Source organism: Lathyrus oleraceus, chromosome 2, assembly GCF_024323335.1.
Source record: "Lathyrus oleraceus cultivar Zhongwan6 chromosome 2, CAAS_Psat_ZW6_1.0, whole genome shotgun sequence".
NCBI classification, from domain to species: Eukaryota; Viridiplantae; Streptophyta; class Magnoliopsida; order Fabales; family Fabaceae; genus Lathyrus; species Lathyrus oleraceus.
Window position 1 is genome coordinate 338,437,791 of NC_066580.1, and position 25,076 is coordinate 338,462,866.

Here is a 25,076-nt window from a genome sequence, read left to right on the forward strand (position 1 = left end):
TCATGGGACCTGTCTTTCATGGACTTGGCTACTTTTTTTGGTAAATTGAAGGAACACAAGATAAAGGTGAAATGACCAGATGATAATGAAGAAGGTGACAAGAAGAAGAAAATTCTTGCTCTAAAAGTTACAAATGTAAAAGACATGGATCAGAAAATAAAGATTGTCAAAGTGAAAGTGATGAAGACATAAATCTCATGTTTCTCAAATTTAATAAATTTCTTAGGCACGAAAAACAAATTTCAAAATTTCAAAACAACAAGATGATTAAAACATGAACGAAGGAAGTCATCATCTGTTCCTACATGTTATCATTGTGGAAAGAAATGACACATAAAAAAAATCACCCTTAGAACTAGAACTAGAGAAAGTTCAAGAAACCTTAAAGAAAGGTCATGAAAACCTACATCGCTTAGGATACCATGACATGGAATCCTCAGATGATAAAAAAAATAACATTTGTCTCATGGAAGGTCATGAAAAAGATAAGGTAATTTAACATTTATCTTATCATGATTTATTTCACATATGTAAGAAATTAATTATCTTATCTCCATCTCTAAAATTAGTATATCTTCCCTTGAAATTAAAAATAAAAACATGTTGGAAGAAATATAAAATCCCAATAAGAGACAACATATTTTAATTCAAAATATTTTCTCTTCTCATGAAGTTTTAGTTGAACCTGCCAAGTGAAGTTGGATGTCTCTATTACATTCAGGGGAGATCCCTAATACGGTTTGTCGCTTGTCCTCTAAGCTTTCGTTTCGTTTATTTTGTTTATTGAGCCTCCTCATCAATTCCACATATCTGGATTGGGTTTTGAATCTATTCGTTTTTTAGCATGCATAATTCAAGTGTTATATTTGAGTATGATCATAATGTTTTAAGTCATTTGGTTGAGTTAATGGAACAAGAACCATATTTTATATTGGTTCAAGTTATGTGGAAAGTGAAATCTCAAAGTATTTTTAAAAACTTGAAAATTTGAGATTTATTGTGTGTGACTCGAGTCACTCACAATCCATGACTTAAATCAAATCAAACGGGGGAGAACATGAATTTTTTTGTTGTCTGTGACTCGAATCACAATTTACACATGATTCGAATCATGCAGTCTTGTGACTGAAATCATAAGTTGAACTTAATTAAAATCACACATCTCATGTTAGACACTGGCCCATTCGATTCGAATCACACATCCTATATGACTCGAATCACACATTCTATATGACTCGAATCACAAATGTTCTCACTTTTTCCTATTTGCTTTTGACTAATTTTATTCAAATCAAGCTTTGTACATGACTTGAATCATGAGCCTTCATTACTTGAATCAGGGTTACAATGTGACTCGAATAACGGGAAATGGATTGCTTCCCTTTATGAGATCTTGTTCCACTCTACTTACTCATTTGACTCAAATCATGAAAAATATTAATGACTCAAGTCTAACAACCCATTTTCAACTATTTTTTGTGCTTAATCTTAAGCGCATATAAATACATTTTGTCATCTCGTTTTCAAAAAAACAATCTCATAATCATTTTGTGATTATTTTATAGAATCAACAGCCTCTATTTTTGAAAACTCAAAATCTCTTGCAAATAGAATTTATTTTATCTTCAACCTCTTGTTTAGATTGAGATCTTGATTATGGAGATCTGTAATTGTTGAGGGAGACGTGTCTTGAAACTAACCATTCTTGAAGAGTTTGATAATATTTTCAGAAAGCTTGCAAGATTGTGGTTGTTGTAACTAGTAGAGACAAATTCTAGTGAAAAGAATGAGGTTTTTCTCTCCAGGATGACATTGGTAGTGTTGTGTGGAAGCCTATGCATAGGGTATGAGTTCTTCTCAATCTTTGGACAATTCATGGCTCATGAAATCGGTGGGATCAGGGGTGATTGCCATATATGAAGACTTAGAGCATATTGGTGAAGCTGAAAGATTCAAGAAATAAGAATTATGTAAAGATTTCGCAGAAAGTTCGGCATAAAGGTTGTTTACAAGTTAAGATCCAAATAGAGATTTATTTTTCTCAGCATTATTGTGGATTGGTGATTGTATGAACTCGTATAATATTTGTCAAAACATAGTGGAAGAAATACTTTCAATGGGAAACCATTGGAGTAGGCTTCTGCGAGGATGATAGAGTCGAACCACTATACATTCTGGTGTACTCTCTCTCTCTCTCTCTATCTCTCTCTCTCTCTCTCTCTCTCTCTCTCTCTCTCTCTCTCTCTCTCTCTCTCTCTATCTATCTATCTATCTATCTATCTATCTATCTATCTATCTCAGTCCCATCCTTGCATTTTAATTTCTTTAGGTTATTGAATTCTTAGGTTATCGTTTCTTTGTGTAGTTTATCGTTAATTTCTATTGATAGAGATTTATTACATAAGTTTAGGTTTTGTTAGATTTGGAACCTAATTGTGTTTTAGTGATTATTAAAATCTGCAGATTAGTGATGTTAGAATCCTACGTTAATTTAATTTTTGTAAAGGACACATCTCGTGTAAATTAAAAATGGTCAAAATTTGAACTCACTCATTCAAAAAGAGCTTGGCTTATTTCTGGGTTTTGATCAAGACTTTAATAGTCTTTCTAGCTTGCTGACAACAATCAAGACTACACTTGAAGATGCTGAGGAGAAACAGTTCACTGATAGAGCTATCAAGGACTGGCTTCTTAAGCTCAAAGATGTTGCTCATGTCCTCGATGACATCTTGGACGAGTGCGCCACTCAAGCACTGGAGTATGAAGGACTAAAGGAAAGACGTTCAAACAAGGTACAAAGCTCTTTCTTATCTTGTTTTCATCCCAAACATAATGTTTTCCGCTACCAAATTGCTAAGAGAATGAAGAGGATTAGAGAGAGGTTAGATGAAATCGCTCAAGAAAGGAGCAAGTTTCATTTGACGGAAATTGTTAGAGAGAAGAGAAGTGGAGTCCTTGACTGGCGCCAAACTACTTCAATCATTACTCAACCTCAAGTCTACGGAAGAGAACAAGATAAGGATAGAATTATTGAGTTTTTGGTAGGTGATGCTTCTAGTTTTGAGGATTTGTCTGTTTATCCAATAGTTGGTCTTGGTGGACTTGGAAAAACAACACTTGCCCAACTTATATTCAATCATGACAAGGTAGTCAGTCATTTTGAGCTGAGAATCTGGGTATGTGTTTCTGAAGATTTTAGTTTGAAGAGAATGACAAGAGCCATCATTGAATCAGCAACTGGCCATGCTTGTGCACAAATGGATCTAGAGCCTTTACAAAGAAAACTTCTAGATTTGTTGAAAGGAAAAAAGTATTTGCTTGTGTTGGATGATGTATGGGATGATGAACAAGAGAATTGGCGGATGTTGAAATCTGTATTGGCATGTGGGGGAAAAGGCGCATCAATTTTGGTCACCACTCGTCTTCTAAAGGTTGCAGCAATCATGGGAACAATATCCCCCCATGATTTATCAATCCTATCCGACACTGATTGTTGGGAGTTGTTAAAACAAAGAGCCTTTGGACCAAATGAGGAAGAGAGGGAAGAACTTGTGGTCATAGGAAAAGAGATAGTAAAGAAGTGTGAGGGAGTGCCTCTTGTGGCAATGGCATTAGGAAGTCTCTTGCGTTTCAAAAGAGAGAAAATAGAGTGGCTCAATGTCAAGGAAAACAAGCTATGGAGTTCACAAGGTGAAGGTAATGTCATGTCTGCCTTAAGATTAAGCTACTTGAATTTGCCAGTAAAATTGAGACCGTGTTTTGCGTTGTGTGCACTGTTTCCCAAAGATGAAATAATAAACAAGAAGTTTTTGATTGATCTTTGGATGACTAATGGTTTTATTTCATCTAATGGAATGCTGGAAGCAGAAGATATTGGCAATGAGGTGTGGAATAAGTTATATTGGAGATCATTTTTTCAAGATATTGAGAAAGATAATATTAGTGATTTTGAACAATTTAAAATGCACGACCTTGTTCATGATCTTGCTCAATCTATTGCTGAAGAGGTTAGTTATTACAGTACAAAACCAAGCCTATCTAAAAGAATCCTCCACCTGTCAACTTATGATGAGAAATCCTTTATGGTAGTCAGTTCAACACAGTTGCATGGAATCAAATCATTAAGGACCTTTTTAACGCGTGAATACAATGGTTCTCCACCTCAAGTACTAAAATGTTATTCTCTACGAGTACTTGATTTCGAAAGAAGGAAAGAGTTGTCATCTTCGATTTTTCGTTTGAAACATTAAAGATACTTGACTCTTTCCCGTGGAGAATTCAAAACTCTTCCAGAATCTTTATGCGAGTTATGGAATTTGCAGATTTTAAAGTTAGATTATTGTAAAAGTCTCCAAAGGTTGCCTGATAGGTTGGTACAGTTGAAAGCTCTACAATATCTATCTTTGACGCGTTGTACCTCGCTATCAAGTTTGCCTCCACATATAAGAAAAATGGCTTCTCTAAAAACTTTAACCACGCATGTTGTTGGCAAGGAGAAAGGGTTTCTTTTGGCGGAACTAGGACAGATGAATCTTAAAGGAAGCCTTGACATTAAACACTTGGAGAGAGTTGAAAGTGTGATGGATGCCAATGAAGCTAATATGTTGAGAAAGCAAGTGAACAATTTGGAATTGGAATGGGAGATAAACGAAGAGTCCCAATTACAAGAAAACGTTGTAAAGATTCTTGAAGTGCTTGAACCTCAAACCCAACAACTTCAAAGTCTGAGAGTGAGAGGATATACAGGTGCCTATTTCCCACAATGGATGTCTAGTTCCTCTCTAAATATTTTAACTTATCTAGAACTTGTGAATTGCCAAAGTTGTTTACACCTTCCAACTGGGATGCTAAGAGACCTCCCTTCTCTAAAGACTCTTTACATTGATGGTCTTTCCAAACTTGAGCAACTTCCAACTGATATCAATAACACTAATGTTATCCAAGAGATATATATTAGTGGTTGGGAGAACCTCAAGTCATTGGAAGATGAAGTATTACATGGATTGCACTCTCTTAAGAGATTGAATATTATGAGCTGCCAAAAGTTCAACCTATCAGAAAGTTTTCAATACCTCACTTGTCTTGAGAATTTGACAGTCCAAGGTTGCCCAGAAATAGAAGGTTTGCATGAGGCATTACAACATATGTGTGCTCTTCAATATTTGTCATTGGCTAATCTTCCGAACCTGGCATCCTTACCTGACTGGTTAGGAAACCTAGTCTTGCTTCAGACATTGGAGATTTTTCTTTGTCCAAAGCTGATATATCTTCCCACGAGCATTCAACGCCTTACTCGTCTGAAAAGATTGGAAATTTACGACTGCAGTGAGCTAGGGAAACGATGTAGAGAGAACACTGGTGAGGATTGGCATAAAATAGCTCACATTCAAGTAAACAACCGCTAACTGATTTTCGAAGGAGCTTATGAATCTTGTGGTTTTCAGTTCTAGCCAAAGTGAATAAGAAATTTAGGTTATTTTCATTTTGTTTCTTTTCAAAACTATTGTTTTTTATTTATTATATATAAAAAAAAATGTAATAGATGAAAAAGTAACCATAGGCAAACTATTGCAAATTTATGCTGAAAATGTGTTGTTTCATCAAGAATTACAATCTTATGAAACAACACATACATGGCCTATAAATACATTATTCGGAATTCGAAAATCATAACACAAAAGTCTATCATCTTCACACAAAATTCTAGATTTCATTTTCCTTACATTCGAGTTTTCACCGGTCTTGACCAAACTCAAGTATAAGTTAAATTATCCTAAGTATTCCTACGTTCCAACTCTAAGACATTTGAGAATGTTTGAAATACTTACAAAAAAAAAGTGATTCATTCACGATTCTAGCCTTAATCCATTTGATTTAAACTAATTTTTTAAAATAATGGTTACCAAGGTTTTAGTTGCAAGCATAAAAGAGAGGAACTCAAGATATAACACAAGAAAAATCAGTATTATGATCTATTAGAATTGCAGAAAACAAAATTTGAATATATTTCATTCATCAATAAAAAGAAGATATTTCTACGAGACAATGTGTGGTGTGTATATATATACACAAGGCAAGGAAAACATGAAAAAATAAAGACTAAGTCAAGGCAAAAATAAATAACAATAAAGGACTATTTATGATTTAATACTCCCTCACAAGCTGGACTATGCAAAGTCAAAAGGCCAAGCTTGAGAAGAAAAGTAGAAAATTAAGGATTGGCTAGAGGTTTGATGAGAACGTCAGCAATTTGAGCAGTAGAAGGAATAGGAAAGAGCTTGATGATTCCAGATCCCAGCTTTTCACGAATGAGATGGCAATCGATCTCTATATGTTTTGATCGTTCGTGAAAAGTTGGATTGTATGCAAGATACGCAGCTGATCAATTGTCACAGTAGAGGGAAGTGGGTTTGGGAAAAGTGATGCGGAGATCCTTAAACAAGTAATGCAGCCATTGCACTTCGCAGGTGAGGTTGCCTTGGGCGCGATACTCAGCCTCGAAACTGGAGCGAGAAATTGTTGTCTGTTTCTTGGACTTCCAGGAGATTAGTGATTTGCCTAAGAAGATGGAAAAGCCCGTGACAAATATGCGCGTCCTTGGGCAAGTAGCCTAGTCGCGATCTACAAAACCTGAAAGGGATAAGTCAGTAGCAGCAGGATAAAATAAGCCCAGAGCTGGACTGGTTTTTAACTATTGTAATATACGCAAAGCTGCCTGATGGTGAGTGATAGTCAGGTTTGAAACAAACTGGCTGACTTGTTAGACAGCAAAGGAAATGTCCGACCACGTGGTTGTTAAATAAATAAGTTGTCCTATAAGTCTACGATATTGCGTGACATCCAGATACGGTTGTGAAGTATCAGAGTGTAGTGGAAGAGATGAGTTGTAAAGGGTAGGAGAGAGTTTGGATACCTATTTTATTGCGCAAGTCTAGAGTATAGTCACGTTGGTTAATGAAAGTACCAGTTTGAGAGCGAGCTACTTCGAGACCAAGGAAGTATCGAAGGGGGCCCAAGTCTTTGATACGGATTTGGTGATGAAGTAAGCTTTGACATATTGGATTTCTGGGAGATAATTACCTGTTAAAACTATATCGTCGACATAAACAAGTAAAGCAGTAAAAGTATTATCATGGCATTTGGTAAATAGCGAATAATCAGCATGTGAATGATTATAACTTAGAGATATTAAGGATTCCGATAACTTGAAGTACCATTTGCGGCTGGCTTATTTAAGCCCATAGAGACTCTTATTAAGTTTGCAAACCTGTGAGGGGGAAGAGGAATGGAAGAGATCGTAACATTGAGGAAGCGCCATATAGACGTCCTCGTGTAAGAAGGCGTTATTAACATGTAGTTGTTCGAGATGCCAGCATTTGATGGAAGCCAAAGCGAGTAATCCACTCCTTCGAGTTGGGTGTAACCTTTGGCGGCTAAGCGCGTTTTGTACCTGTCAATAGAATCGTCAGCAAGATATTTAATGGAATATACCCATTTGCAACGAATAGGAGTTTTGTTAGGGGGAAGAGAACAAAGGGTACATGTGTTGGTATCCTCAAGAGCCTTTAATTCAGTCTGCATAGCCTGAAGCCAACAAGCATGCTTGGTTGCTTGGTTAAAGGTGGTGGGTTCAGGTATGGATGAAAGGGATAAGCAAAAAAATTTGTAGGCAGCGTTGCAGTTGTCATAAGAAAGAACGGAGGATATGGGGAAGGAAGCTTGAGGTGTAGGATAGGAAGATTGGTCAGATTTAAGGAGGTTACAATGATAGTTATGCAGGTAGGAGGGTTGTTTGGTTGGTTGAGTGGAGCGCCTAAGGGGAGTAGGTTGAGGAAGGGTGGGTGTAGGAGGGTGATCATGTGGAGGATCATCCTGAGGTTGAATGGGTGGGGATGCAGCGGAAGCAATAGGTTCAAGATCAGTGGGATCGTGATTAATGATGTATGGTGGGGGAAGAGGCAAATGGTCATTGGAAGTGGAGAAGTGGTAGCAAAGCTCATAAAAGCAAACATTCTTGGAAACAAGAAATTTGTTAGTACACAAATCATATAGTAAATAACCCTTAGTGCCTTCTTAATAACCTAAAAACACGCAGTTGTGTGCACATGGATCAAATTTAGTGTGGTTTTGATGGATAGTGGAGGCGCAGGCCAAACATACAAAGGTTTTAAAATAAGTATAATCAGGTATTTTGTTATATAAGAGATAAAAAGTTGTTTACACCTTCCAGACTTAGAGAAACTTCTTTTTGTAAAGAATCTAATAGTATCTAACCTAAGTCATGTAAAATACCTATATGAGGAGTCATGGAATGGTGGAGTTGCAGGAGGTTTCACAAAACTAGAAAAATTGGTACCAGAGCCGTTGTTGAACCTGTTAAAGTTATCAAGGGAGGATAGAGATAACATGTTTTTGTGCCTTTCAATATTTGAAATTACGGAATGTCCTATACTGTTATAATTTCCATCTCTCAGTGATTTGCTTGTACAAGCGAAATGTAGCCAACATTTACTAAGTTCAATTCATAAACTTGGTAGTCTTGAAAAACTTAGTTTCAAGAATTATAAAGAGCTAAGTTTATTTCCAGTTGGGATGCTAAGAGACCTCACTTGTCTAAAGAATCTTCAATCTTTATCATTGGGTAAACTTCTAAACCTGACATCCTTATGTAAGACCCCAATTTTGTCCCTAAGATCCCTCATGGCATCATATCATATCATATCATATCATTGCCTCAAGGATCATTGTGCACTTGGCCCCCTTCCCTGTGGTTGGGTTAGCTTTTGAGTGTGATTCTTGATCACCAAGCATGTTTGGCATATGTATATTATTTCTTTTCTCTTTATCATTAACCAAAAGTACAAAAATATGTCATCTAACCTTTGCCTTGCAGATGAAGCAATCTTAGGTCAAAGTAGTCAAAAGCAGTCAAAGGCATTCATTGAGCAATAGATGGTGGCCATTCTTGAGAATTTGGGCACCATAATCATTCATAAGAGTTCATATGAGCTATGATATCATTTTGAATCAAAATCCCAAGTGGTAGAGGCTTGAATTTCATCAGAGCATAGCCAGGTCAACTGAAGGCCTAGAAAAGTCAACTGCCAGGTCAACTGTGGATTTGGAAGTGGGAAGTGATTAGAAATACTTCATTCATGTTCAAACAAGTCTCATTTGACATTTCAAACATCAACATTGAAGAAAACAAAGTCAGGTCAAAACTTTCCAAAAATAGAAAGTGACCTATAATTCAAAATTGCCAAAAATGGAAAGGTTTTAACTTAACTTCAACTTCAAATTAAATCATCAAGAAAGCTTCAAATGAAATTTTGTTGAACATGAAAGTTGTATATCTTTCTCTCCCATTTCCAAAAAGTCCAAGATCATCCATTTCTCATGTGTGGTTAAGGAGATGTGATCAAATCATGGCAAAGTGTACTTGGAGATTCAAGTGTGCATAACTTCTCAACCAAAGCTCCAATTCAAGTGGTTCTTTTTGCTAAATTCTTCTATTGACTTCTACTATCCAAATCATGCATTGCATTTCATGAATTATGATCACATGAACATTTGATATTTCACTTGATTTTTGGAGGGAATTTTCAAAGTTTAAAATTGGCTAATTGTTTGAGCATTCTATCATTACCAATAGCTCCAAAACATAATTTTAAGTGAAAATCAAGTGAATCACGTGCACTGTTCATCCATGATGTTCATGCATAGGGTGAAATGGCCATTTTGCATTTGCACCTTGTTTTCACTAATCCAATTGCCATGAGCTTAAGTATGATTAAGAACTTGATTAGGAGGGGGTATATAAGACAAACCCTAACAGATTTTCACTAACAACACTTCATTTTTCAGATCTAGAATTTTTTTCACATTTTTTCTCTCAAAATTTTCTCTCCAATTCTTCAACAATTTGCATTTCCTTTGGTTGATTCATGCTTCTGGAGAGTTCTTGAGCAAGATTGAAGGAAGATCCATAGCAATTGGTGTTGTTTTGTGGAATACTCGAAGCTTTGAACATCAATGGTGAATCCAAATTCTTGCAACTTCGTATGCAATTGAGCTGTAATTCCTCTTCCAATCATCCATACAAGTGTTCTAGAGGAGATTTTGAGCATTGAAAAGGCGTAGATCCAGCTAAATCCAGTTCTGCTTCTTCAAGAGGTCATGACTCGATTTCTTCATTTCTCAAAATTATTGCCATGTTAATATAGATCTCTTTATGCTGATTGATTTGAGCTTTGAATCATCTAGATCCATGCTGTTTTGAGTGAGATATGGATGTTTGAATTTTTGATGATGATTCTTCTTTCATTCGATCCGTGCGCGTTTAGTTGTTTCTTGTTGATTTGTTTGTGGATTCATGTTGTATGATGCAAGACCTTTACAATGATATGCGCTATGATGATTTCTGTGCATTTTGGAAATTTCTGGAAAATCTGGATGAAGATCTTCATGATCTTCATCAGGTTCTTCATATGTTCTTCGTTTCCTGCGAATTTTCATGCAACCTTCATGTTTCCTGCGGATTTCCCAGCGCTTGCATGCATTAGTTTAGGGTTTGAATGTTATTGGTCCACGTTGCAGCTTGGCGCGCTTGGCTGTTTGAATTTGGCCTCACTTCGATTCCAACGTGTGACATATTTTCAAAAGCCATGCATATTATTTCTTTTCCCTCCATGTTATTCATACCATGCTTCATACATTTTTTTAATTTTTCTTTAATTTCTAAAATTCATATTAAATCAAATAATGATCCAAAAAATATGGGAATTTTTGCATTATCTTCCTTATTGTGTCTAGTTTTTTTTGGTTATTTTTCCATAAATTGTGCACGGCTGGAAAATCTTTTGCCCTAGGGTTTGTGAACATGTATGCCTTTTATACCTTGCCTTGCTTCTCCATTTGTGAAATGCTGAGATTTAATCCCATGCCTATGAAATTTGACATGTTGAAACTAGACCCTTGGCTGGACATTTTGGTGTTGAGTTTGCATTTTTACCATTTGTGGTTTCTGTTTTATGATCATGTGAATGTAGGTGTGTCAATTTGTGTCACACCTTTGCTTGTCCAACTTGATTAATTGATTTGCCATGCCAAATGAATTCCAATTGATGTGATTTTTTGTATGATACTTCTTGTGAATGTTGTGAATGTTCATGATTTTTCTTGGAATTTTTGGATTAATTTCTGATTTGATTGAGATTTTTCTTTCTGGATAGTCATTTGTGAGCTTTTGAATAGTCTTGGTTTTCATTTGATCATGAAATGCTTGTGGTTTATCCAATGGATGTGAAATTTTACACATTGTTTCTAGACATGTTGAAGATTGTTTTGGCTTTGATTTGAGGTTTTTACCATGTTTCATTTCTGTTTTAGGCTTGTGCTAAGTTGATGTGTCATTTGGTGTCATATTTGAGCTTATTTTGATTGCCTTGCCTTATACAATTTGATTACCATGCCTAATCTTGTCCAATACCTCTAATTTTTGGTATGTTGATCATGTTGTATGTTCTGTTCATCCATGAATTTTCTCAAGATTATTTGAATCATTTTTGAATTTATGTGCATTTGTTCATTCTGATGTCTCAATGTGCTCACAACTTGCATACCTTGCCATGTTTGGTTTGGGAAATACTTTTGGTATATGATCTTGATGTGAGACCTTTTGGATTGTTTTAAGATGTGTTTGAAGTTGGTTCATGTTAATTTTCAGCTTCTGTTTTAAATGTTTTCTCCATATTTGACCCTAGGCTTTGACCTAGTGATTTGCCTCTCATGTTTGAGCTTTGATTTCAGGTTGAACATCCAAGTTATATGGTTCATGATGCTCCATCATTTGAGCATTTGATGTTTTCCTTTGACTACTAACATTGTGTGTTTTGTAGGGTTGTTAACTCATTTGAGTTTGACTTGTGGCTTATGCCTTTGCTTATTGGGTTTGACTGTTGATATTGATGTTGTTTGATTGTCTGAATAGTATACTGATTTGTTTGATGTTTCCACAGGTACATTAGTTACTTAAGTTCATTTTGAACTTGCTTTTGCTTGGTTGCTTAACCACTTAGGTATAATTTCTCTTCTTCATGTAGTCTGGAAGACCTACTGTTACTTGGTAGGCACCTGTCTGAAGTCCTCCTTAAGAGGCAATGCTTGTGTTTGTTTATCTTTGTGCCAAGCAGGAAAAGTCCTTTGATAAGGCAATTGGTAGATAAAAGAGATGTGTAATCCATCTCCTACTATTCAGTGTGTCATCCCTTTGCTCACATTACATGTTGATGCATTGTGGATATTAACCCAAGATCTATAGAGTCATTCTCTTGTGGAGAGAGTTCCTACTTTCTGAACTCCCACACCTTCTATCATTCAAAGCTCTCCCAGGCCAGGGATAAGAACTATGAGGCACACCCCTCATCTCCACTTCATCTGCTTCACCCTAACTCTCAATGTTAGGGTTAAGAGCACAACATACCCCATTCCAGTTGGCTTTAAAGCCTAACCTTGTTTGAGCCTAATTGCTTGTGTATAGTGTGTGCTAATTGACTTGTTTGTCTGCTTGCTTGATTCATCTGTGCATATCTGCTTGAATGTGCCTTAGTGCATTTATCATCATCGTTTGTATATCATTTCATGAACTTTGCTTTATAGCATTTTTGCTTTGTCCATGGAGGAGACAAGCATAAGTCCATTACTTGGCAGTTGTTCCTATGATATGGTGGGAGACTAGTATAAGTCTATTGATTGGCATCTGGTATCATTTGTTTTGTTTTAGGAGATTGGTGTAAATCCATTGATTGGTATCTGGTATCCATGTTTGTTTGTGAGACTAGTATAAGTCCATTGATTGGCATCTGGTATCATTTGTTTTGTTTTAGGAGATTGGTGTAAGTCCATTGATTGACATCCGGTATCCATTTGTGTTTATTTGTTATTGCTCACTGCCTATTCCAAAAGAATCACTTGAATCATCTTCCATATGATTTCAAGAGGTGAACATCTAAGAAGTTTTACACTCCCTCACCATCACACCTTTTGTTTCTTTAAACCTCCATTTGCATGTTAATCCAAATATTGTGCAAACATTGTCATTTCTTTTCAAATTAGAAACCTAGGCTTTAGGCCTTTGATTTTTCATACTTCATTTCATAATACTTCTTTTGAATTGAATTCTAATCATACTTTGACCATCTTTTGTGAATAAATTCTAATTGGTTAATTTCACTCATTCAATTGTTTTATGGCTTTGTCCATTCTTGATAAGTTTTCATACATTAGCCATAGATTTGATTTATCCTAGTTGGTTGATGTTAATCTCACATTTTGTCCTTAGCGATTGAATTGTAAGACTTTCTTGCTTATTATAGGGTTAACCCTTCACTAGAAAGTTGAAGCTTTTCTCACATGGTGGACTTGTTGTTTGTCTAAGGTTGAGTTTTCTCCCGTGGATAACGAAAGACCTTAGGGCTTTTGTTTTAAAATGAACCCACTCATATTTTGGAAATCTTTTAGCCGAACTACGAGGTTTTGATCCTGTAAAGGTACGTAGGCAATGGTTATCCATCCAAACACAAAAATAATAACTTGTATATTCTTTTCTCATCTCTTCAATCCATGTTTGCACAATAAATATTTCATAAACAAATAACATTTCGTACAACAAGTGTGAAAAGGGCTCCCTAGGAGTACCTAGGACGTTTTGGGTGCCTAACACCTTCCCATTGCGTAATTAACCCCTTACCCAGATATCTGACCTTTTCATTAGTTTTCTGTGTAAAACTTCTTAGACTTTTGTTCGCTTTTTAACCATTCCTTTGGATAAATAAAAGTGCGGTGGCGACTCGATCCTTTGTATGCTTTGCTTTTGGTTTAATCAATAAATCATAAAGTGACGAATACACCGCTACACCTTACCTGACTGGTTAGGAAACCTAGGCTTGCTTCACAAACTGGAGATTTCTAATTGTCCAAAGCTGACATGTCTTCCCATAAGCATTCAACGCCTTACTAATCTGAAAACTTTGGAAATTTACAATTGCAGTGAGTTAGAGAATGTTATAGAAATATTTACCATATAGTTTTACATTTTACAGTTTGTAATTTCCTTTCAATTAAGTGGGTCATGCCTCTAGAAGCTTTGCTACCACAATTCCTTTAGAATATTCCCCTTTTTCGGGAAAAGTTGTAACCACCATTTCATATTGCCTTGCTGCAGTATGGAAAAAGTACAGCATTCAATCAATTAAAAATTATCTTTCTTCACTCTACTTATTTTTCTTTGGTTCATTCATAACGAGTGTTATGCCATTAACACTCCTGTGTTGAGCTAGGAGAGTTAACGGTTCGTCCCTAACAATCCAAGCGGTATCAATTAGTATCACGAGATCCGATATGGAGTTGGTAACACGCATAATTTTATTTGACAGTGAGCACGCATAATTTTTTGGATTTGGAAATGGCTAGGAAGCTTGGCTGCAAATTAGAGGCTATCACACCTTTATCTATTACAGGAGGTGGTGGTCACCAACCTGAGCCTCCCTAGATTTGCAGAAAATTTCAATGGTCCATTCAACAAACAGTTTTTGTCACTGATGTCATTGTTCTTCCACTGGTTTGTTGTGATTTAATTCTAGGCATACAATGGTTGAAATCCTTGGGTCCTATCCTTTGGGATTTAGATCGTTTGCACATGGAATTTTCTGTTAAAGGCAAGAAGATTAGTCTTAGAGGTGCTAAGTGTAACACCCCGATAATAATAAAATAATTATTTAAAATTGAGTTAATAATTTATTTATTAATTTAATTAAATAATTGGGAATTTTATTATTATTATTATTTGTTGGATTATTATTATTATTATTATTTGGAAAATATATAAGTTGGAAATAAGAGAAAAGAGCCTCATTTGGAACAGAAGGGTTTTCACGTGAAAAGTTGAGAAGCTGCAGAGAAGAGGAAAAAGGGCAAGAGAAAAACTGAAGAGCACGGTTGAAGAACGGAAAAGTTAAAGCTTAGAATCGCCGGATTAACTCAGGTAAGGGGGGTTTATCGTCGATTAATGGGTATTATGGGATAATATGTAGTGGGTAGTGATAAGCCGTTAAGTTAACCCTAATTGGGACTGTATATGCTGAATTTGATGTTGGATAAACGGTGTTAAAACCTGTAAATTGAATCGATAGTCGTGTGATTCGTAAATGTTAGACTAGGGCACGAATCCCAATTAAAAACTTGAATCGGCGCTACCAATTTACCGGACGAATTGTTCTGTTTAGAGATGGTTGTAGTTGAGGAAACGGCCGGAAAACCTGTGAAACGTAAGCTAACGGAACCCTGGAAAACTCAGAAAATCTGAGTCTGCGCGCGAGCGGTCGACCATAGGGTCGGCGTGCGCTGACCCGTGAGGCATGCGCTGACTGCATGCGTCGACGCATGGTAGTTTTGCGCCGACCAGTGAGCTAAGCGTCGACTGTATGCGTCGACGCATAGGGCTTTTGCGCTGACTCCTTCCAGTTGAGCAGAGTGGAAAAATGGATATTTTGAGGTGGTGTACATAATTGAGAGCTGACCTATGTTGGTGTATGACGTAATAGGGATTAATTCCCGCTGTTTTGAGCAGTATAGATATTAGTGGAGTGTGCTAATATTGTGGTTGTTGTTTGGCATGATATAATATGCTTTTGTGATAAATTGTGTTGATAATGTGGAATGGTATACATGATGTTGTGAATATATGCATTTGTGAATAGACTATTCTATGGCTTAGAGGGTGAGCGTGTGTCTATTCTTGATTATCGTTGATGTTGCATTGCTAGGTGATTAGCATGCGTATTGTGGCCTTCGGGTGGTAGCTAATTCCCATGGTGAGGAATTAGTGAGTAAACCATGTTGATTGTTGTTGTTGCTGTTGCATGCTAGGTGATTAGCGTGCATATCATGGCCCATTTGGGGTGGTAGCTAATTCCCATGGTGAGGAATTAGTGAGTGAGTCACTATGTCTCAAATGAGTGGGACTAGTGAGCTTGGTAGCCGTGCCTGGATTTGGACGGTGAGGTTGAACTATATGTTCACAACATAGTCGGTACCGCATGCATAAGAGTCTCATTGCATAATGAATGTATGGCATATGATATGAATGGATGTATTCCAGTATCATATGTGTGTTGTGTGTTGTGTTGTTAATGTTGAATATGATTGAGATTTTTACTGTTGAATATGATGGTTGGATGGATATTGCCGTTGCTGAATGCGTAGTCTGGTTAGGGTGAATTGATGTGTTATTTACTTAGCATTACATGTTGTTCTATAATGCTTATTATATTGCTTGAGGAACTCACCCTTACAACTATTTTTCAGGTAACGAGCAGTGAGTTGAGTAGAAGCTAGTGCTATGGAGTCTAGTGTCGTCCTTAGTGGGTTATGCTCTGATAGATGTAACATCGGGAGGGAACCTTTTTAATTGTATTGTTGGAAATTGTTGAACTAGTTTACATGTATTGTGTTACATGTCTTATGTTGATGTTGGATTCTATTCCGCTGCGTATTATGCAACTGTTTTAATTGATAAATAAATGAGCATGACAGGATGTTTTGATAAATATTGTGAAATGATTGTGTGACACCCTTCGGGGCATAATTACTCTGATTGATATGTTATTATTTAAATTGAATATTATGGGGTATTTAGAAGGGTGTTACATTAGTGGTATCAGAGCATAGTCGGTCGAGTCGAGTCGTAATTATTCTGTTTCCCCTGTACGGAATAGGTGTTGTGTAACCCTATCAGTACTTATTGTTTTAGCTTGTTGGGTTTTCAGAATAGAGATGGCTGGAAGAGGTAGAGATGATGCTGCAATTGCTGAGGCTCTGGGTATGCTAGCTGGAGTACTTGGAGGAAATCCGAATGTTATGGGAATGGGAGCTGCTCGTCAGTTGAGTGAGTTCCAGAAGAACAATCCTCCAATGTTTAAGGGAGCATACGATCCAGATGGCGCTCAGAAGTGGTTGAAGGAGATAGAGAGAATCTTCCGAGTAACTGAGTGTGCTGATAACCAGAAGGTCAGGTTCGGTACACATATGCTGTCAGAAGAAGCTGATGATTGGTGGGTTGCTACCCGCACTGAGTTGGAAACTGCTGGGAATGCTGAGATTACTTGGGCAGTGTTCAGAGAGAGATTTCTGAGAAAGTACTTTCCAGAGGATGTCAGAGGAAAGAAAGAGATAGAGTTCTTGGAATTGAAGCAGGGTAACAGGTCCGTTACTGAGTATGCTGCTAAGTTCACCGAGCTGTCGAAGTACTACACTCCCTATAGTGAGGCTGCTGGAGAATTTTCGAAGTGTGTGAAGTTTGAGAACGGGTTGCGTCCCGAGATCAAGCAGGCGATTGGATGTCAGAGGATTAGAGTGTTTTCTGATTTGGTTGACTATTGCAGGATTTTTGAACAGGATTCCAAAGCCAGAGCAGAGAGCTATCAGCAGAGGGTTGATAGGAAGGGTAAGAATCAGGTTGATCGTGGGAAACCGTATGCAGCTGGCAAAGGTTTTCAGAGGCAGAGTGGAATGAAAAGGCCTAGTGGAGGAGATTCTAGTGCTTCTGCTAAGTGTTACAGATGTGGTCAGGCTGGACATCGTATCCATGAGTGTACCAGTAATGAGAAGAAGTGTTTCAAATGTGGAAAAGGTGGTCATTTGGCTGCAGATTGCCGGTTGAAGACTGTGACTTGCTTCAACTGTGGAGAGGTGGGTCATATCAGTCCACAGTGTCCTAAGCCAAAGAAAGAGAATCAGTCGGGAGGCAAGGTTTTTGCTTTATCAGGTTCTGAGACTTTTGCAGATGAGCGTTTGATCCGAGGTACGTGTTATATTAATGGCTTTCCTCTTGTAGCTATTATTGACACCGGTGCTACTCATTCCTTTATATCTTTGGATTGTGCTGTGAAACTTAAGTTAGAAATATCAAAGATGTTTGGTAGTATGGTGATTGACACTCCTGCGAAGGGTTCAGTGACTACTACTTCAGTTTGTTTAAGTTGCCCTTTGAGTATTTTTGGTAGGAACTTTGGGATAGACCTTGTGTGTCTTCCATTAGTGCAGATTGATGTTATCTTGGGTATGAACTGGTTGGTGTTTAACCGAGTTTCTATCAATTGTTATGATAAGACTGTGATATTTCCTGAGGTTGAGGAAGGAAAGAATTTGTTTCTATCAGCGAGGCAGGTGAATGAGGAAGTAGCAGATGGGGCAGAGTTGTTTATGCTGTTAGCGACTTTAGAGGCTAAAGATAAACTGGTGATTGGTGATCTAGCTGTGGTGTGTGATTTTCCTGATGTGTTTCCGGAAGAAGTGAATGAATTACCGCCAGAGCGTGAAGTTGAGTTCTCGATTGATTTGGTACCTGGTACTAGACCGATATCGATGGCTCCGTATCGTATGTCTGCTGTTGAGTTAGCTGAATTGAAGAGTCAGCTGGAAGATCTGTTGGATAAGAAATTTATTCGTCCGAGTGTGTCACCGTGGGGTGCACCAGTGTTGTTGGTTAAGAAGAAAGAAGGTACTATGAGGTTGTGTGTGGATTACAGACAACTGAATAAAGTGACGATCAAGAATCGGTATCCTTTGCCGAGGATTGATGATTTGATGGATCAGTTGGTTGGTGCGAGTGTGTTCAGCAAGATAGATTTGAGATCTGGGTATCATCAGATACGTGTGAAAACTGAGGATATTCAGAAGACTGCTTTCAGAACAAGGTATGGACATTATGAGTATTCTGTAATGCCTTTTGGTGTGACTAATGCGCCTGGAGTATTTATGGAGTATATGAATAGGATTTTTCATCCGTATCTAGATCAGTTTGTTGTGGTGTTTATTGATGACATTTTGGTGTATTCGAAATCTGAAGAAGAACATGCTGAGCATTTGAGAGTGGTGTTGGGAGTTCTACGAGACAAGAAGTTATTTGCTAAACTCTCTAAGTGTGAATTTTGGTTAGAAGAAGTTAGTTTTCTTGGTCATGTGATTTCAAGAGGTGGTGTTGCTGTTGATCCTTCTAAGATAGAAGCGGTATCTAAGTGGGAAGCTCCTAAGTCTGTTGCTGAAATTCGAAGTTTTCTTGGTTTGGCTGGTTACTATAGGAAATTTATTGAGGGATTCTCTAAGTTGGCGTTACCGTTGACGATGTTGACTAGAAAGGGGCAAGCGTTTGTGTGGGACTCAAAATGTGAAGAAGGTTTCCAAGAGTTGAAGAGAAGGTTGACTAGTGCTCCTATTCTGATATTACCAAGTCCGTCAGAATCATTTGAGGTTTACTGTGATGCTTCATTGTTGGGTTTGGGTGGTGTGTTGATGCAGAATAAGCTGGTTATAGCTTATGCTTCGAGGCAGCTGAGGGTTCATGAGAGGAACTATCCGACACATGATTTAGAGTTGGCAGCTGTGGTATTTGTTCTGAAGTTATGGAGGCATTATTTGTACGGGTTAAGATTTGAGGTTTTCAGTGACCATAAGAGTTTAAAGTATTTGTTTGATCAGAAAGAGCTGAATATGAGACAGAGGAGATGGTTAGAATTTCTGAAGGATTATGACTTTGGGTTGAATTACCATCCGGGTAAAGCAAATGTAGTAGCTGATGCATTGAGTCGGAAATCATTACATATGTCTATGTTAATGGTTAAGGAATTGGATTTGATTGAGCAGTTTAGAGACTTGAGTTTGGTGTGTGAGAGTACTCACAATAGTGTTAAATTGGGAATGTTGAAATTAACAAGTGGTATTCTGGATGAGATCAGAGAGGGTCAGAAATCCGATATGCTTTTGGTTGATAAGTTGACTTTAGTGAATCAAGGTCAAGGTGGTGAATTCAGAGTTGATGAGAATGGTATTTTGAGATTTGGTAATCGGGTGTGCATTCCGGATGTTACCGAACTTAAGAAGAGTATTCTGGAGGAAGGACATCGTAGTGGCTTGAGTATTCATCCTGGAGCTACGAAGATGTATCATGATTTGAAAAAGTTATTTTGGTGGCCGGGAATGAAAAGAGAAATTGCGAGTTTTGTTTATTCCTGTTTGACTTGTCAGAAGTCAAAGATTGAGCATCAGAAGCCGTCTGGGCTAATGCAACCGTTGGCTATTCCAGAGTGGAAGTGGGATAGTATCAGTATGGATTTTGTTTCTGGTTTACCGAGGACGAGTAAGAATTTTGAAGCTATTTGGGTGATTGTTGACAGATTAACAAAGTCGGCTCATTTCATTCCGATCAGAATGGATTATCCGTTAGAGAGATTAGCCGAGTTGTATATTGAGAGAATTGTAAGTTTGCATGGTATTCCGTCGAGTATTGTTTCGGACAGAGATCCTAGATTTACATCGAAGTTCTGGGAAAGTTTGCAGAGGGCGTTGGGAACTAAGCTGAGATTGAGTTCTGCATATCATCCGCAGACTGATGGTCAGACTGAGAGGACGATTCAGTCACTAGAGGATCTTTTGAGAGCTTGTGTTTTGGAAAAAGGAGGTACTTGGGATTGTTATTTGCCTTTGATTGAGTTTACCTACAACAATAGTTTTCATTCGAGCATTGGTATGGCACCGTTTGAAGCTTTGTATGGTAGGCGATGTCGGACGCCTTTATGTTGGTATGAGTCCGGTGAGAGTGCTGTGGTTGGACCGGAGATTGTTCAACAGACTACAGAAAAGATTAAGATGATTCAGGAGAAGATGAGAATTGCTCAGAGTCGTCAGAAGAGTTATCATGACAAGAGGAGGAAGTCACTTGAGTTCCAAGAGGGAGATCATGTGTTTCTTCGTGTCACTCCGATAACTGGTGTTGGTCGAGCTTTGAAGTCGAAGAAGTTGACACCTCGATTTATTGGTCCTTATCAGATTTTGGAGAGGATAGGTGAGGTAGCCTATCGTGTCGCTTTACCGCTGTCGCTTGCGAATTTGCATGAGGTTTTTCATGTGTCTCAGTTGAGGAGGTATATTCATGATCCGTCGCATGTAATCCAAATAGATGATGTACAGGTGAGAGATAACCTGACTGTTGAAACATCACCTATGAGGATCGAGGATCGAGAGTTGAAGCAGTTGCGGGGTAAAGAGATTGCCTTGGTGAAGGTAGCTTGGGGAGGACCAGCAGGTGGCAACGTGACTTGGGAACTGGAGAGTAAGATGAAGGAATCTTACCCAGAGTTGTTCGCTTGAGGTATGTTTTCGAGGACGAAAACTCTTTTAGTGGGGGAGAGTTGTAACACCCCGATAATATTAAAATAATTATTTAAAATTGAGTTAATAATTTATTTATTAATTTAATTAAATAATTGGGAATTTTATTATTATTATTATTTGTTGGATTATTATTATTATTATTATTTGGAAAATATATAAGTTGGAAATAAGAGAAAAGAGCCTCATTTGGAACAGAAGGGTTTTCACGTGAAAAGTTGAGAAGCTGCAGAGAAGAGGAAAAAGGGCAAGAGAAAAACTGAAGAGCACGGTTGAAGAACGGAAAAGCTAAAGCTTAGAATCGCCGGATTAACTCAGGTAAGGGGGGTTTATCGTCGATTAATGGGTATTATGGGATAATATGTAGTGGGTAGTGATAAGCCGTTAAGTTAATCCTAATTGGGACTGTATATGCTGAATTTGATGTTGGATAAACGGTGTTAAAACCTGTAAATTGAATCGATAGTCGTGTGATTCGTAAATGTTAGACTAGGGCACGAATCCCAATTAAAAACTTGAATCGGCGCTACCAATTTACCGGACGAATTGTTCTGTTTAGAGATGGTTGTAGTTGAGGAAACGGCCGGAAAACCTGTGAAACGTAAGCTAACGGAACCCTGGAAAACTCAGAAAATCTGAGTCTGCGCGCGAGCGGTCGACCATAGGGTCGGCGTGCGCTGACCCGTGAGGCATGCGCTGACTGCATGCGTCGACGCATGGTAGTTTTGCGCCGACCAGTGAGCTAAGCGTCGACTGTATGCGTCGACGCATAGGGCTTTTGCGCTGACTCCTTCCAGTTGAGCAGAGTGGAAAAATGGATATTTTGAGGTGGTGTACATAATTGAGAGCTGACCTATGTTGGTGTATGACGTAATAGGGATTAATTCCCGCTGTTTTGAGCAGTATAGATATTAGTGGAGTGTGCTAATATTGTGGTTGTTGTTTGGCATGATATAATATGCTTTTGTGATAAATTGTGTTGATAATGTGGAATGGTATACATGATGTTGTGAATATATGCATTTGTGAATAGACTATTCTATGGCTTAGAGGGTGAGCGTGTGTCTATTCTTGATTATCGTTGATGTTGCATTGCTAGGTGATTAGCATGCGTATTGTGGCCTTCGGGTGGTAGCTAATTCCCATGGTGAGGAATTAGTGAGTAAACCATGTTGATTGTTGTTGTTGCTGTTGCATGCTAGGTGATTAGCGTGCATATCATGGCCCATTTGGGGTGGTAGCTAATTCCCATGGTGAGGAATTAGTGAGTGAGTCACTATGTCTCAAATGAGTGGGACTAGTGAGCTTGGTAGCCGTGCCTGGATTTGGACGGTGAGGTTGAACTATATGTTCACAACATAGTCGGTACCGCATGCATAAGAGTCTCATTGCATAATGAATGTATGGCATATGATATGAATGGATGTATTCCAGTATCATATGTGTGTTGTGTGTTGTGTTGTTAATGTTGAATATGATTGAGATTTTTACTGTTGAATATGATGGTTGGATGGATATTGCCGTTGCTGAATGCGTAGTCTGGTTAGGGTGAATTGATGTGTTATTTACTTAGCATTACATGTTGTTCTATAATGCTTATTATATTGCTTGAGGAACTCACCCTTACAACTATTTTTCAGGTAACGAGCAGTGAGTTGAGTAGAAGCTAGTGCTATGGAGTCTAGTGTCGTCCTTAGTGGGTTATGCTCTGATAGATGTAACATCGGGAGGGAACCTTTTTAATTGTATTGTTGGAAATTGTTGAACTAGTTTACATGTATTGTGTTACATGTCTTATGTTGATGTTGGATTCTATTCCGCTGCGTATTATGCAACTGTTTTAATTGATAAATAAATGAGCATGACAGGATGTTTTGATAAATATTGTGAAATGATTGTGTGACACCCTTCGGGGCATAATTACTCTGATTGATATGTTATTATTTAAATTGAATATTATGGGGTATTTAGAAGGGTGTTACAACTCCTGGAGTTCAACTTATCTCCAACGACGCCTTATCTATGAATTGTGTTTTTTTGGCTATGGATGTGCCACACCCTCAACTGATCACTCCTTCCAACTTGCCATTTATTGAATACTGCTGCAGTTAATTCTGTTATGCTTGTGGAAATTCAACAACTTCTTGAAATGTTTCCAAACATTTTTAAGGAGCCACAACAACTTCCTCCTAAGCGTGATGGCTTTGATCATAAGATTCCTTTGTAAGAAGGTATTATACCTTTTAATTTACATCCTTATCGGTATTCTGTAATCCAAAAAAATATTGTCGACCAACTAGTTAAGGATATGTTGGCCCAAGGCATAATCCAATATAGTAATAGTCCTTTTGCTTCTCCAACTGTTTTGGTTAGGAAAAAGGATGGGTCTTGGCGTCTATGTGTCGACTATAGGCGGTTGAATCAAAACACAGTGAAAGATCGTTTTCCTATTCCATTAATTAAAGATTTAATGGATGAGTTAGGGAGAGGTACCATTTTTTCTAAATTGGACTTACAATCCGGTTACCGCAAGTAAGGATGTCTGCAGGTGATGAATATAAAACAACCTTCAAAACTCATGGGGTTCATTTTGAGTATTTGGTGATGCCGTTTGGACTCACAGATGCCCCTGCTACTTTCCACTCCTTAATGAACCATGTTTTCCAAGACTTTTTGAGAAAAAAATTCATTATGTTTTTTGATCATATTTTGGTTTATAGCAAAACCCTCATTGAACATGTAGATGACATTGTTCTAGCCAGTCATGATCTCAAGCTTGTTCAAAAAACTCAAAAAAATAGGCTCCAAAGTCAGTTCAAGTTAAAGTTATTAGGAGATCTCAAATACTTTTTTGGATTGGAAATTGCACACTCAAACAAAGGTGTTGTAAATATTAGATTATAAATAGTAATTATTTCTATTAGTAATGAGGCCCATTAGTCAAAGCCCATTAAGTTTTCTATTCTCTCTTATTTAAAACATGTAGATGTAACATGTAAGAATCACTTTTTTAATATATCAGTAAAACATTTTACAACATGGTATCAAGAGCTCCCGATTTTGGGGGATTCGCTTCCGCCTAAACCCTAGCCGCCTTGTAACGGAGTCTTTTTTTTTACTGCAGTTTGCAGTTTGTTGTTGTTTTTGGATGTTTGGGTCATTGTTGTTTTGTGTTGTAGCACATCGTGCTTCTTGTTTTTGTTCACTCATCTTTGAAACCCTAACCCATCCTGTTTCTTGGTTTGTTTTCTCTCGATTGTCCTTTCAATGGCTGAGATTATTAACGATCAACCACCTCCACCTCCACCTCCCACAAATCCACCAACCCCATTTAATGCTAAGGATTTTGTCGTTCAAAAAGTTTATTGGCTTACCGGCAAAAATTATTTTCAATGGTCTCAGTTCATCAGACACACTCTAAAATGTTGCGACATGCTTGATCATATTGAAGGAAATCCTCCTCTGGTTACTGCTCCTAACTTCACTTCCTGGGATAAAGATGATTCTGCTATTATTACTTGGCTTTGGAACTCCATATCTCCAGAAATTAGTAGAAATTGCATGTATCTCTCAAGTGCAAAGGCAGTTTGGGAGTATCTTCATCGTAGTTATTCCATGAAACAAGATATGTCTGCTTGTTATGATTTAAAGAGGAAAATCTTCAACACTAAGCAGGGAAATCTTTCGATCACTGAGTATTTTGGAGTTCTCAATGGTTTTTGGATTGAGTTGGATCAGTATCAGAATTTGAAGATGGGGTGTAGCAAGGATACTGCCACCTTGAATACTGTTGTTGAGCGGGATATGATCTTTGATTTCCTAGCAGGACTTAATGCTGAATTTGACCCTATTCG

General features: G+C 37.7%; 2 protein-coding genes across 2 annotated transcripts; one reads left to right on the plus strand and one right to left on the minus strand.

Moving 5' to 3' along the window:
* The first annotated feature begins 427 nt into the window (after positions 1 to 427).
* On the plus strand, positions 428 to 5,405 carry LOC127123131 (disease resistance protein RGA2). Its single transcript, XM_051053384.1, has 4 exons — positions 428 to 490; positions 2,346 to 2,410; positions 2,612 to 4,166; positions 4,323 to 5,405. The coding sequence occupies exons 1-4, from the start codon at positions 428 to 430 to the stop codon at positions 5,403 to 5,405; spliced, it is 2,766 nt and encodes a 921-aa protein (XP_050909341.1).
* Positions 5,406 to 7,325: 1,920 nt separating this feature from the next.
* On the minus strand, positions 7,326 to 8,308 carry LOC127123132 (uncharacterized). The gene is made up of 3 exons (XM_051053385.1): positions 8,293 to 8,308; positions 7,542 to 8,069; positions 7,326 to 7,450 (listed from the first exon to the last, which is right to left on the minus strand). The coding sequence occupies exons 1-3, from the start codon at positions 8,306 to 8,308 to the stop codon at positions 7,434 to 7,436; spliced, it is 561 nt and encodes a 186-aa protein (XP_050909342.1). The 3' UTR covers positions 7,326 to 7,433.
* Positions 8,309 to 25,076: the final 16,768 nt, after the last annotated feature.